A 15,085-nucleotide genomic window follows, 5' to 3' on the forward strand; every position below is an offset into this window, starting at 1 on the left:
AGCTTTTCCAGCAGCAGTCAGGCAGGGGCTCAAGACCACTATTGCACGGCCAGTGGATTCGGACAGAGACATCGTGAAGGGTGGGGGGGGGGGGAAGAGAGATGGGTTGTGCCAATTTTTTTGTTTAAACTGAAAATGTAAGCTGCCTTGAACCACAAGGGAAGGTGGGATAAAACTGTTTTAATACCTAAGTAAAATATTTAAATGAATAGAATTGGGTGTCATCAGCATATTGATGAAACTCACAAGGATCCAAATCAGGCTCCAACTCCACAGCTATGAATGGTTTCTCCTAAGGGTTTTACATATAGATTGAATAGCATGGGAATGAGACCTCCACAGGACAGCTCCCAAACTGAAGACCGATGGGCTCCAACAGCAACCTTTTGAGTCTGATCCATGAGGGATGATTTAAACTCAGGCACATCCCCTGATGACCCAACTGCCTCATCAGAAGGGCAAGATGTTCTTCTTCCTCATCAAAGGTTCATCAAAGAGAGACCCAGGAGGAGCAACAAGGAAGCCGGGTTATCATCAGACGGAGGTCATTAACCTGCCCCTTAGCTTGGCCTGAAAAGGGTTCACAGGAAGACCTGCAGTTGGTCACTTGGCGGAGAAAGGGCAGATCAGAGACAGATCTAAAGAAGTGGCTTTTTAAGCAATGAATGAATAGCCTCTGTATCTAATGCACAAGTTCCAGTCCCAAAACATCCCTGATTTCATTCAAGCAAGAGCTGCAGACCAGATCACTCAGCAAAAAGAATCCAACGAAAGCCAAAGCAACCCAACTTGTGACTGGCCACAGGCCACTGCTCAAAATGGAGACTTAGGTAGTTCACGCGAGAGAGGGCAGGAAGAGTTGCATCAGTACTTAGTTCTTGTGGCCCCTTCTTACATGCCCAGGGAAATGCTGATGGCCACTTTGGGGTCAGTAAACAGTTTTTCTCCACAGCAGTTTGGCTGGGGATCTTGGAGGGTGGGTTTTTGTTTTTTGCCATCTTCTGGGTGTGGAGCAGGGATAACTGGGGGCATTGGGGAGGGTATTTGTGAATTTCCTGCACTGTGCAGGGGGTTGGACCAGATGACCCTGGGGGTCCTGGAGGGGTTTTTGCCATCTTCTGGCTGCGGAACAGAACTAACTGGGGATGTGGGGGGAGGTATTTGTGAATTTTCTGCATGGGTTGGACTAGATGACTTTGGAGGTCCCTTCCAACTCTATGATACTAATTCAAGTGTGATCATCTATAATATCACATGGTTTGGATATGTGATGTCCTAATGCAAAACCTTGAGATGCAAAGGAAGGGCGACCGCACAAACTACAGCAGCAGCTCTCTCCTGGGCATGCTAATGGCCTTCCCTGGTTTTCAGCCTACAGGCAAATGCTGCTGGATGCCACATGAGCCCAGGCTCCTGGCAGCAGGGACATGTGCTGCTCATGCAGTGGAACCACACAGAAGAGAAGGCTGGTCTCAGGAGGCTCCCCAGAGAGAGAGAGAGAGAATGCTACTTACAGGGCTGCCTTTGGGACCATCATCCCCCGGGGGGCCTTTGGGGCCAGGGGGACCAGCTGCCCCAGAGGGACCCGCTTCGCCCTTCTCCCCTCGCTCGCCTTTAGGACCCTAGAAGAGGAAAATTGGAGATCACATTAGTGCATTTTAAAAGTGGGTTCCATTTATTACAGGAGATGTAAGGAACTGCCAAGAAAACAATGTCAAGAACCTCAGCACCCACAGCCAATTGATCGACAGCAAGACATCCTCCCCCCACCCCCAACTGATTTCCATACAATGAGGTCCAGATGCTAAACACACCTGGGTAGGAAGCAGACAGAGATGCCTGGAGCTTTCTGGAGCTTTCCCATATCAGGCCTCATCATGGCAAGTGGCAAGAAGCTTCAGCACCCCCCCACCCCTCCCCTGGTGCTCTCCACAGCTGATGAGGCCCCAGGAAGCTGCTCTTCAGGACATGCCCTTCCCGCACTGGACAAACAAGAGCTCTCCGTGGCCATCTCCCATTGGAGGAGAAAGAAAGAGAGAAAGAGAATTTAGTACCCCTGCCAATGTTGCAGTCCACTTCCTGCTCCTGGGGGAAGGAAGGAAGGAAGGAAGGAAGGAAGGAAGGAAGAAAGAAAGAAAGAAAGAAAGAAAGAAAGAAAGAAAGAAAGAAAGAAAGAAAGAAAGAAAGAAAGAAAGAAAGAAAGAAAGAAAGAAAGAAAGAAAGAAAGAAAGAAAGAAAGAAGAGAGAGAGAGAAAGAGAAAAAAAGAAAGAGAGAAAAAAGAAAGAGAGAAAAAGAAAGAGAGAGAAAGGAAGGGAGGGAGGGAGGGAGGGAGGAAGAAAGGTTCTAAGCTGGGAGCTGCCTTGCTTCCTCCATGCTCACAGACCCAGCAGCTAGCCACCCTCTGGCAGTCACAAGGCAGTTCTGGTTTAGTACCCCTGCCAATGTTGCAGTCTACTTCCTGCTCTTGGGGGAAGCAGGCCAGAAAGAAAGGAAGGAAAGAGAAAGAAGGAAAAGAAAAGAAGAAAGCAAGAGAGAAAGGAAAGGAAAGGAAAGGAAAGGAAAGGAAAGGAAAGGAAAGGAAAGGAAAGGAAAGGAAAGGAAAGGAAAGGAAAGGAAAGGAAAGGAAAGGAAAGCTCTAAGCTGGGAGCTGCCTTGCCTCCTCCATGCTCACAGACCCCTCAGTCGCTTCTCAGTGGGAGACCCAGACCCAGCAGCTAGCCACCCTCGGGCAGTCACAAGGCAGGTCTGGTTTAGCACCCCTGCCAATGTTGCAGTCCACTTCCTGCTCTTGGGGGAAGCAGGCCAGGATGTCCAAACAGTCTTGCCACAATGACCCCACTTGGCTTCTGATGCCAAGTGACAGTGGGGAACTTTGGTCCAGCACCCCAAGCCTCCCAAAAGTTGAAAGTGAAGAGTGGGGAGAAAGTGATGTTTGATGCACATTCCATGAGAACAGCCCATCTCATTCTAAAAACCAAAATGGTGTTTGGGGCGCAAAAGCTCAGGGAAGCAGATCAGGTGGCTTTGAGGTCACAGAAGCCTCTTCTAGGCCTCAGGCCTTGTCTGAGCAGCAGCAGCACCACCACCGGGGTCTCTCTTACTTGAAGGCAGAAAGCAAATCAGGTTCAAACTTACTGGAGGCCCAGACTCTCCTGGCAGGCCAGGCTCTCCTGCTTCTCCTGGTTCGCCCTGCGGAGTGCAAAAGGGAGAACTGGCATCATGGTTCCTTTGGGCAGGGGGGGACGGGCTCTCCCCTCTCCCGTACATCTGCTTCCCCCTCCCCCGGCATGGCCTGTCTGTGCCCTTTTTTAAGAGACCGTCAGAGGAATCCCGGAATCCCAAGCCATGGCCTTTCCCACCAGCATCTCTCCAGGCCACATTCACAGCCGCAACAAAAGGCCTGCTCCCTTGGCCCTGCCCAGCCCCATGGGTGATAAGAGGGGGTAGGCACCAGGTCCCACAGTTGGTGGAGGCCCTATTTGGGTGATCTTTCAAAGCTGAATGAAAAAGAAAAACAAAAAGGCATCCTGTGACTTCTTCTCCCTGCCCCACCCCCTGGCACTAGTGCAGTGGAAATGCCCTGGAGCTCCTAAGGAGGTCTTGCCAAAAGCATCTGGACATCACAGTTGCTTTAGGAGACCTTGACCCCTGAACCCCTTCATGGGCTGGAATCAGTGAGCCCGTCCACATCCCACGGCCATCTCTTCTGAGGAAGGGCATTTGGAGGGTGTGGCAACGGGGGTCAAGCCTTGCCTATGGCATTGCGTCACGTAAGCAATGCCCTCCATGGGGAGACTTGCCTGGCACCGCTTTTATTGTCTTCTAGGTGCCACTTGGCAGGAACAGCAAGCAGGCAAAGAGCTTCCATTTTCTGCTATTAGTATGTTCTGATTTCACATGTGAAACCTTCTAAAATGGAACATTTGGATATAAGTTGGTTACATAAACAAATATAAAAATATATTTGGAGTGAACCAACAGGTTGAAATTAAATCAAAAGAGTTTCTGGCTCAACATTAGGAAGAACATGCTGACCGTTAGAGCAGTTCCTCAGTGGAACAGGCTTCCTCCTTGGGTGGTGGACATATGGACATATGAAGCTGCCTTATACTGAATCAGACCCTGGGTCCATCAAAGTCAGTATTGTCTTCTCAGACTGGCAGCGGCTCTCCAGGGTCTCAAGCTGAGGTTTTCCACACCTATTTTGCCTGGACCCTTTTTTTGAGATTCCAGGGATTGAACCTGGGACCTTCTGCTTCCCAAGCAGATGCTCTGCCACTGAGCCAGCGTCCCTCCCTGGTGGGCTCTCCTTCCTTGGAGGTTTTCAAGCAGAGGCTAGATGGCCATCTGACAGCATGGTTTTGGTAAATGAGTATATACATTTTTAATTATAAGTTTATTATATAAATTGGTTAGTAATTTTGTCACAGTTTTTTTCTGTGAATGAGGCAGCTCACGAGAAGGAGGGCAGCGGGCTGTGTCAGTGCCCTTTCTGGCTCACCCAGGGAAATGCGGTTTGCTGCTTGGGGGTCTGGCAGCTATTTTTCTCCAGGCCAGTCTTGGAGGGGTTTTTGGGGGGCATGGAGCAGGGGTCACTGGGGATGTGGGCATTTGTGTGTTTCCTGCATTGTCAGCAGGATGGACTAGATGACCCTTCCAATTCTATGATCCTTTGATTCCTTGAATGATTCAAGCGGTAGCAGACACTCTGTTGGCACCCATCGACGGTCTCTTCCTCCCATAGTAGACCTCAAAACGCTGAGGCCAGCCTTTCCCGAGGCTTGCCATTAGAGGCCTCTCCCCCATCTGGCTATGCCGTCAAACCCATTTTCCACTCAAAGGAATCCCAGCACCAGTCTCCTCCCCCCAGCAGCAAAATGGAGCCTTGAGACTGCTCACCTTCTCACCGACAGCTCCGGGGTTTCCAATCCCGCCAGGTGGCCCTTGTGGCCCATCAGCTCCTGGGGAACCAGATGGACCCCTTGGCCCTGGGGGACCCGGGGGGCCCTGGGGGAGAAGAGTGGGAAGGTCAGACAGACTCACGAAGGCCAGGCAAAGGGATTTAAAAAAACAGAAGCGACAGAACCTACCATTTGCCCAACGTCACCCGTTTCTCCCTTCTCTCCAGGTGGTCCTGGTAAGCCCTGCAGAGACAGAATTAGAAGAGCTTTTATTTATGGCTCATTTGCATATTATTACTTTTAAAAATATTGCAATAATGTATTTTACACTGCCAAGTATGAAGAGCAGCTGAGGGAAGCCTGGGGTTGCAAATGTCCCACCTGCACTCATTCAGGACTGGCCAAGGCTCTCTGATGTGGACAAACACAGGCCTGCTACCGAATAACGTGCAAAAGGGCGCTGCGGCAGGAGCTGCAGACAAACGGGGGTCCTTCTGCTGTCTCTTGCTGTGGCAGACCACAGGCCTGTCAATGCACCCCCTGGGAGCTGAGATGGGGAACTTTGCCCAGGCCCTTTGGAGCCTGTAGGAGGGGAGGCAAAGAGCCCCTCAAGCCCAGCAGGGTGAACCGCAGGAGGCCGGAATGGGGAGAAATGTTGCAAATACTGGCCATTTTGTAAGCACCCACGAACAGGTATCTATTTCTCTCATTTCCACACATGTGTGAGTGAAAACTGACAATCACATTGTGGTGACTGCCAGCATTTGCCAGCGGGGCTCTGAGTTTCCAGACATTCACAAATTCATCTGGGATCATCAGTATTTCCACAGTATGTAATTTGACTCTCTCAGCAGTCTAGAATCTGTGCATCAGCTGGCTCAGAAGATCCAAGTTTGGGCACCTGCTATAATATTTCCGTCTGTCTGTCTATCTGTTTGTATCTGCATCTGCACGTATATCTAATCCTATTAGTTTCCCCAGACAAAGATCCTGTCAAATTATGGGGGGCATTTTCACACTCACAAGAATAAAATCTTTCTCCTTCCTACCAGCTGCAGTCTTGTGCCAAGAGCTGGCACCACCTGGCTCGGGTATGCAGCCTTGCCGGGCACAGACTCCCCCCCCCCCCCCCCGTGTTCTCTTTTCTCTCCAGGAGGGAAAATCAGCACCCTCGTGCTTCTAGAAAAACAATATTCAACAGTAAAATCTCATTTAAGTTTAAAAAGCCAAGGTAAAAAAACAGCCCCTAGCAGGGCCACCCTAACCAGCGTCTCACGGTGCTCAAGATAGCACTGCTAAGCATTTTAAAAATACATTTTTGTAACATCTCACCTACACCAGCCATTGCTGGAACTGCTGTAAAACCACATAGTCAAGTTGAGCCTTTCCAGACTTTGAAGCCTTAGGCAAGCTGAGGCCAACGGTGGTCTGTGGCCAGCAAGAAGCTTCAAGAACCAGGCCAGAAAGCAACTCAGGCCAGAAAGCAAATCTGCACCTGTTCTCCTCAGGCCTGTGGATCTGGAAGCCTCCTGTGGACAGACGCCCGGCCTGCCTGCCTGCCTGCCTCCCTCCCTCCCCATGGAGCCTTTCACAGTCACCTGCAAGCCGACGGGGCCTGGAGGGCCAGGGAAACCTCTTGGTCCTTCGTCTCCTTTCTGACCAAAGAGACCTTGCTGTCCTCGAGGACCAGGTTCCCCATCAGCTCCCTGGAAAGGAGAAAGAAAGAAAGAAAGAAAGAAAGAAAGAAAGAAAGAAAGAAAGAAAGAAAGAAAGAAAGAAAGAAAGAAAGAAAGAAAGAAAGAAAGAAAGAAAGAAAGAAAGAAAGAAAGAAATGGATTCAACAACATTTGTCAGTCATCGCCAAACGAGATCCTTCTCCCTAATCCGGTAATCCCAGTATGACGGCCATCTTGAAAAGAAGCATGTCTCAATGGGATGGACAACAAGCAAGGAAACCAACTGAGGGACAGAAGACACCCATCCCCTTCCATCTCCACCCCACCCAAGACCCAGTTTCTAAGAAGTTCCCAGCAGACTTGCACTTTTTAAGCTAGATTAGTTTCTTCAGAGGCATGAGCAAGGCACACTGCACATGCTCAGAGATGCCCTTTCTACTGTTTTCACCTATTCCAGGATCCCAACTGGCCCCTTCCTAGGAAGAACCTGGGCTCGAGTTAAGACCTGCCTCCCACCCCTTGTTTTCTATGGATAATCCAAGACCTCTAAGGATGAAGAGCAGGAGCCATACTTACAGCTGGACCCGGCTGGCCGATTGGGCCCTGCGGACCGGTGGGACCAGGAGGACCCTGGCAAGAAACAGAAACATCCCAGTGAGCAAAGGGAAGGGCAGTGCCAACTGGAGGAGGAGATTCTGAACAACACTCAGCCATGGCAGAAGGCTAAACCCGGCTTCATCCTGGCTGCAATCCCACTTTGCTGGAACTGGCAAGAGATCCACCCCTGGGATCCCCCCAGCATCACCCAGGAGGGAGTCCCTGAAGGAAGAAGCCAGCTTGTCAGTAGGCAGGCAGAGAGGGAAATAAACAGCCTCACTGCAGAGGAAGCCCTCAGGCCCTCCCCACTCAACTCCTGCTGGGGGCAGTGGAGCTCCGTCCTTGCTGCAAGCCAACCACAGGGATTCCAGGAGTCAAGAGAGCCTCCTCCAGGCCTATAGAAATGCTCTTTTCCACCCAGCCCACCCTGGGAGGAACTGAGAGGTCAGCTGTTGCCCCAGGACTCCTACTTTGCCCAGGTGTACAGCAAAGCACCCCATTCAAAAAAGGGGGAAGGGCATTTCCATGACACCCCAAAAGCCATGCCTTACCTGTTCCCCTTTGTCACCTTTGCTCCCCTTCTGCCCTGGTTCACCAATTTCACCCTGTCAAACAGGAAGAAGCTGTCAAACATCAGCCTGGCAACACATGACAGCTGAGGCCGGACTTCCTCATGCAACACCCAGGAAGTGCTGGAGCAGGGAGTGGAGGAGGAGGTGCCACAGCTGCATTCACACACCTATAATTGCTGTCTTTTGGCCTCTCGGGTCTGGGAAAATAAAGCTGAAATCGACACATTGTCTTTTGGAAGAGTCTTCTCTGAATGCATGTTTGGAGGCTCCGGCTTGGGAGATTAATCCATGGGAAACTCCCCATGAGACAATCAATTGATGCCCCTCAAAGGGATGCAGCTCTTCCCATCCAGGAAAGAGTGGTCCACATAAGGAACACATGATGTGATGCATACTGGATCTGCACTGTGCCACACAGCCTCCATCCACCTGGGATCAGTTTGGCCCACACGGGCAAGCTTGCCCTATACCAATCTGCTGTGGATAGGACATTCCAACATGCACCTATCTTTGACCTGAGAGGACCAAAAATCCAGATGGGTAAGGAACAAGAGGCAAAATGGGAAGCTTAGACCATTTTCGCACACAGCTCACCTCGCAGTCACAATCCTGTTCCCTCCGCAGTGTCTGGTTGGATTTCCCACCATCTGCACCGAAGTTACAAGAAATGCCGCAGCTTTTGCATAGCAAATGCAAACCGCTAAAACCCAGTTTACGTTTGCTACGCAAAAGCCACGGCACTTCCTGTAACTCCGGCACAGATGCTGGGAAATCCGACAGACGCTGCGGAGGGAACAGGATTGTGAATGCGAGGTAAGCTGTGTGCGAAAACGGTATGAGTAAGGTAAAACTCAACTGGCTGATGCTTCAGATCAATTTTCCCCCTGATTTATCTGGAGGAGAGAAGCCAAGCCAGACCTTCCACTGACCACTGATGTTTCCAAAAGCTAACGGTATAGAAACCAAACAGAATCCTTGGTTGGCTCCACTGAATTTCTCAGGAAGCACGTCAGTGGAGGAAAGGAGCTATCTTTACTCAGAGATCTCCCAATACAAAAGATCCAAACCACAGATTCTCCTCCCACCTTGTCTCCGTCTTCCCCTGGTGGGCCAACAGGACCTGCTGGGCCAGGAAGCCCCACTGGACCTTGGATACCATCACGACCTGCTGGGCCTTGAGGCCCTTTCTCACCCTAGAAAGAACAACAACAAAATCCAACATGGTCAAACAACAAATAGAGCTTCCTTAAAACAAATGTTCTTCGTGGCTCCTGACAGAAATGTAGAAGACCCTCCCAAAGATAATGGAATGGGCTGTTACCCTGCAAGAAGTCCCCCTCCCCCGGTTCTCCTAAACCTGACCATTACATTCCCACACTGTGTGACCTCCTTAGCCAAGTGCTGCCATAAAGGGACTCAGACAAAGCCTGACTTCTTCCAAAAAGAAGCAAACTCTCTCCAGCTCGTGCTGTGTCTTTTCCTGATGATCACTTGGTGACAGCTACAAGAAATTCTGACACTGTCAAGAGATGAGGACCCACCTCGGCTTCCAGGTCAGCAAGCTGTGAATGAACTTTAAGAACTCTCGAATGAGCAGGCAACTGGAGACAGATTCCCCCTCCCTCCCTCCCTCCACATACACCACATCCCAGATACTGCTCATGGCAACTGCCGGCTTCTTTGGTGCAAGAATGCTTAGTTAAAACACACCTGAAAAAAAAGGCAAAACATTCTGTATTTCTGACATTCCCCAAATCCTGCCCACATCCTCTACAACACATGAGACATGCTTAACTAGCAATGGCCTTGTACCTTGGGGATACAGAACTTCCTAGACACCTGTGGGAAAGCCCACCTTCTTTTGTCAGTGGGTACACTGTCCTTGATGCTGGGGCAGATCACCCTGTGTGGCCATTTTCATTGTCTTTTGCAGGGATTTCTTGAAAAGATCTGAGGCTTCTGAGGTCATCTGGTGCTGCAAGGAGAATTTCTGCCCCCAGCCCTTGTGCTTTCTACATCCTTTAGCACCAGTGGGACTGGAGGGGAGCCACGCAAGAGGCCTGAGGGACACGGAGGCGCAAACGTGGCTATCCTTGTTGCATCCAACACTAAAAACATTTTCATGAATCTGATACTTGGCCATTTTTAGGAGTTCCAAATAAAAGGATTTTTTTTATTTATTATTAGTAGATTTATAAATTGCTCAATCCCTGAATACTCAGGGCTCTGAGCAATGAACAATAAAAGTTAAAACATCATTTTAAAGCATTCCAACATTTAAATAAACTAACTGTGAACAAGCTCATAGATAACATTTTTTCAGATGGTGCTAATACATTAAATTCCAGCTGTGTCCCAGCCTCATAGGTCAGGGTGAGAGCACTGGGGTGTGTGTGTGTGTGTGTGTTGAGTTTCAAAAGCAATTTTTATTGGAGATAAGATCGCAATACAACCATACATACAATAAAAGAAGTAATACTACAGTAATGAAAGAGCAATATACAAAACCAAAGTCACAGTTATAGAGAGTACGGAAGTAAGACCAGAAGAAGAAGAAAAATTGCAGATTTATACCCTGCCCTTCTCCCTGAATCAGAGACTCAGAGCAGCTTGCCATCTCCTATATCTTCTCCCCCAACAACAGACACCCTGTGAGGTGTGTGGGGCTGAGAGGGCTCTCACAGTAGCTGCCCTTTCAAGGACAACTCCTGCGAGAGCTATGGCTGACCCAAGGCCATTCCAGCAGCTGCAAGTGGAGGAGTGAGGAATCAAACCCGGTTCTCCTAGATAAGAGTCCGCACACTTAACCACTATACCAAACTGGCACCAAACTACAAGTTTATGCCTGTCAGGATATCTGAGTGTTACTTGGCGAAACTTCACAATGCCAACAAATGAAATAATCCGAGGGTTGTTTAAAGAAAGTGCAATATAAGAACCTATACAACATGAGTACAATTCTGGTAAAAGTTGACATCAGCTCTGAATAACAAAAGGAGTCCCAACAGAGAGTCATCTTAGAGGGTGCATTGAAAGTGAAGCCATTTATAATAGCTCAAGTTAAAAGGCAGGCAATCATGTTCTATCATGAATTGAAGTACCGGTTCCCGGGTGAGCACCAATTTGTCATAAACAGAACCAGACTGAGGTTGATCCTCTAAGGCAGAGATCTTGTGCATGAGAAATTGGTCCCAGATCAGAGTGGGAGGTGAGGGGATTGTGTGCTTCTCTGATTTGGGGTGCTCCAAAATTTTAAGAGGGGTGGCATAGTTGAAAAAGGGGGGAGGATCATAGAACTGGAAGAGAGCTCAAGAATCATCTAGTCCAACCTCCTGCACAATGCAGGAAACTCACAAATAGCTCCCCCCACACACCTTCAGTGACACCTGCTTCAAGCCCAGAAGATGGCAAAAAACCTCCAGGATCCCTGGCCAAACTGGTCTGGAGAAAAACTGCTGCCTGACCCCAAAATGGAGAAAAGCATTCCCCTGGGCATGTAAGAAGGGGCCACAAGAACTAAGCCCTGATGCAACCCTTCCTGCTCTCCTTCTCATGATCTGCCTCAGTTCACAGAATCAGCATTGCTGTCAGTTGGTCGTCTAGCCTCTGTTTAAAAACCTCCAAGGAAGGAGAGCCTACTACCTCCCAAGGAAGCCTAACTGTCAGAAAGTTCTTCCTAACATTTAGTCAAAAACTCTTCTGATTTAATTTCAACCCGTTGGTTCAGTCTGACCTTCTGGGGCCACAGAAAACAACTCTGCACCATCTTCTAGATGACAGCCCTTCAAGTGCTTGAAGATGGTGATCATATCACCTCTCAGTCATGTCCTCTCCAGCCTAACATATCCAGCTCCTTCAACCTTTCCTTGAGAGACTTGATCTCCAGACCCATCACCATCTCCTCTGGAAATCTTCTAGCTTGTTGATATCCTTCTTAAATTGTGGTGCCCCAAACTGACACAATACTCTAGGTGAGATCTAACCAGAACAAAGTGATACCACTTCACATGATCTGGACACTATACTTCTGTTGACACAGCCCAATATTGCATTTGTCTTTTTAGCCACCACATCACATTGCTGACTCATGCTCAGTGTATGGTCCACTAAAACCCTGAGATCCACATACTATTGCTAAGACAAGTCTTCCCCATCCTATAATTATGCATTGGACTTTCCTACCTAGCCACATTGAGTCTGTATAGAATGGGCGGGATATAAATATAATGTAAATAAATAAAATAGATGCAGAACTTTATGTTTATCCCTGTTAAAATACATTTTATTTGTTGATTGATTGATTTGATTTATTGAATCACCCCATCCCAGCCTAAGCTGGCTCTGGATAAAAACAGTATATGGATTAAAACAGAACAATAATACAAATTTAACCAGTAAATTAACCCCCCCCCCCCGCCGGGAGTGTGTAGGAGGAAGAATTTAGCAGTGGAACTGTTATCTGGTAGCCATGGCAACATCTGGCTATGGCCAGATAACCTTGAGCACCCAAAGAAGACTCTCTCTGTTATACACCTAACCCTGGAAACCTTGACATGGGCTGGTTTTAGCTTGTGTGCCTTTTTCACTTGGTATATTATTGGTTCTGTTTGTAAGTTATCCCTTCATAGAACAAAGGTCCATTGCTTTGTAGTGATCTCCACTAAATTTCTGACCGTTTTCACATATGCTGAGTTTTGTGGAATTAGTAACTGGCAAGACCTTACAAAATCTGTTTTCCCATTAGTCCCTCCCTCCCACTAGCAAGACTAAAAAAAATTATATATGATGGGTGGGAAAGAATTCCCTACATACCATCAATATTGTCCAATTAGCTAGCCACAATATAAAGGCAGTTTTCTGGGTTAAACCTCTGAGGATGCCAGTCACAGTTGCCGGCGAAACATCAGGTCTCACAATGCCAAGACCACAGCCACACAGCCTGGAAATTCTACAACCACCAATGGACTCTGGCTGTGAAAGCCTTCGGCAACATATTAACTGTTGGTGTCTGTGGGGATCTTTGGAGTGGGTGCGGCAACAAGCTCTGTGACATTTGTTGGACACTGTTGTCCTAATCCACACATCTATGCTGGCCAGTCACCAATTCCTAGACACAAACTTCTACTGTGTGTCAAGTCCCCCCTCCCTGGAGCAGACAATCTCATTCATGCACCCAATTTATTCCTGATCTCCCCCTCCCCCAAGTGGCCTATATCAGGGGTGTCAAACATGCGGCCTGGGGGACTTCCGGGGTTGGAAAATGGCGAGCTGAGTTGCTTTCCCTAAAGGGGGCAGGCTGGCACTTCTGTTCAGGGTAGTAAAAGGCAAATTAATGCCTGCTGCCTACATTTCTCAGCTAGAGAATTGTCCAAGATATGCACAGATACTTTGAGGAGACTTACCTTGGCTGAAAGGGAGTCCCGGGGGGGGGGGGGTCCTTTGAGGCTTTGAGGGATCTCTGGAGAGAAGTTGCATATTCATCGACTGCAGAAATTTCCAGAGTCATCAATTTGGCATAAGCTCAACAGGATCCAAACCTTCTTTTACAATTTTAAACATCTAATCTACAAAGGACTGGTGTTGATTTGGTTAAACTATGGAAAAAAGGTAATGATTGCTATCTCTTCATTCCGGAACTAATTAAAGTTAAATAAAACAAAAGTAAAAGGTGGGAGTTGGAAATACTGAAAGTCTGAAAGGAGAAGAAGATAAGGGGCTAAATTTGAACTTTGTAAACTTAAAAGACAGTGTTAAAAGAAGAAAGGAATTTATTGTTTAGTCTATCTGTGGTTGAGGAGGCAGCTCCAGCGTTACAGATCTGCAACGTTCACAGTCAACACAGGGAAATACGTCAGATATCGTGAGATTTCTCTACCAGTGAAATGAGATTTGAAGGCAAGAAAAGCAGGAAGTATTGGAGGAAGAAGAAGGAAGTCAACGAAGCAAACAGCCTACTCTAGGATTATAATACCAGAGAGAAACATCGGTGGCCATTGTTGTTGGGAGGACTAAGTTTTAATATTGTTTTTAAAGTGATTGGGACATTAAAAATTGGTGGAGTTAATAGATTTGGCAATTAAAAATTTACTATTGTTGGATAGCAGATAAGAAAAATAGAACTGGTAAAAGGGAAAAAAGAATTTTTTTTTTTAAGTGAAGCAAAATTTGTGACTGCCATTTTGGGAGAAATAAAAACTCAGGGAGGCTCAGAGGATAGCGAAATTGGGTGCATTGGAAAGGGCAAGCTTCATTTTATCAAACCTGATGGTTCAAATTTAATTTGGTGAGATCAAAATTTTTGATTTTTTTTTTTTACATGTCAGACCCGATATAAACTCGTGCTAGGTCTACTTTAATAGAGAAACTGCAAGCCCAATTAGATGCAATGGGAGCTAGGATAATGAAGGGGGTGAAAGAAATGATAAAAACAGGTTTCTTACCTGTAACTGATGATCTTCGAGTGGTCATCTGTGCAGTCACACTGATGGGATTAGGCGCCTGCGCCGATCACGATCGGTAACTTCAAAAGCTGCGGATTTCCGCGCCCTAGGCCCGGCGCGCATGCGCACAGCCCCACTGCGCATGCTCACCGAGCCCGGGGCGGACATCCCGCCAGTTCCTTCTGACCGCTGCATAATCCAATGATGGACCGGCAGCAGAGGGGAAGGAGGGCGGGTAGTGTGACTGCACAGATGACCACTCGAAGATCATCAGTTACAGGTAAGAAACCTGTTTATCTTCTTCGTGGTCTCTGTGCATCACACTGATGGGAGACTAGCAAGCCAATGTCCTACCTGGAGGAGGGTGCTCCGGTTCATCAGTAAGACAGCGACTGCAGTACCGCCTGGCCCACCGAGGTGCCTTGATGCCATCTCAGGTCCAACGCATAGTGTTTCACGAAGGTATGCGGTGAAGACCACGTGGCTGCTGCACAAATGTCACCCAGGGGCACTCCTTTCATAAAGGCTGCTGAAGTGGCCATCGCCCTCGTGGAGTGCGCTTTAATGGGGCCAGGCAAAGGTCTCTTATTTATCAAGTAACAGAGCTTTATGGTCTCTGAGATCCATTTTGAAATCCTCTGAGCTGAGGCCTTCTTTCCTTGAGATGCCCTGGCATAGGACAGAAAAAGTCTGGAGTCCTTACGGAAAGGTCCCATTCTGTGTAGGTAGAAGGATAATGCCCTCTTGACATCAAGTGCATGGAGTCTGCGCTCCCCTTCCGTCGCAGGATTGGGGAAATACACCGGTAGGTATATTTCTTTATTTAAGTGGAATGAGGATATCACCTTGGGGAGGAATCTGATATCTGGCCTCAACCAGACACCTTCAGCACTAAAGC

General features: G+C 48.1%; 1 protein-coding gene across 1 annotated transcript in view; it reads right to left on the reverse strand.

Moving 5' to 3' along the window:
* Positions 1-15,085, reverse strand: part of COL5A1 (collagen type V alpha 1 chain) — a 451,358-nt gene that overhangs the window by 59,333 nt on the left and 376,940 nt on the right. Inside the window, exons 43-50 of the mRNA XM_060250656.1 lie at positions 8,833-8,940; positions 7,727-7,780; positions 7,155-7,208; positions 6,501-6,608; positions 5,092-5,145; positions 4,901-5,008; positions 3,137-3,190; positions 1,515-1,622 (exon numbers count right to left, since the gene is read on the reverse strand). Of these exons, the coding sequence (XP_060106639.1) occupies positions 1,515-1,622; positions 3,137-3,190; positions 4,901-5,008; positions 5,092-5,145; positions 6,501-6,608; positions 7,155-7,208; positions 7,727-7,780; positions 8,833-8,940 (648 nt within the window). The remainder of the gene's footprint in view (positions 1-1,514; positions 1,623-3,136; positions 3,191-4,900; positions 5,009-5,091; positions 5,146-6,500; positions 6,609-7,154; positions 7,209-7,726; positions 7,781-8,832; positions 8,941-15,085) is intronic.

Source organism: Heteronotia binoei, chromosome 12, assembly GCF_032191835.1.
Source record: "Heteronotia binoei isolate CCM8104 ecotype False Entrance Well chromosome 12, APGP_CSIRO_Hbin_v1, whole genome shotgun sequence".
In the NCBI taxonomy this organism is placed as follows: Eukaryota; Metazoa; Chordata; class Lepidosauria; order Squamata; family Gekkonidae; genus Heteronotia; species Heteronotia binoei.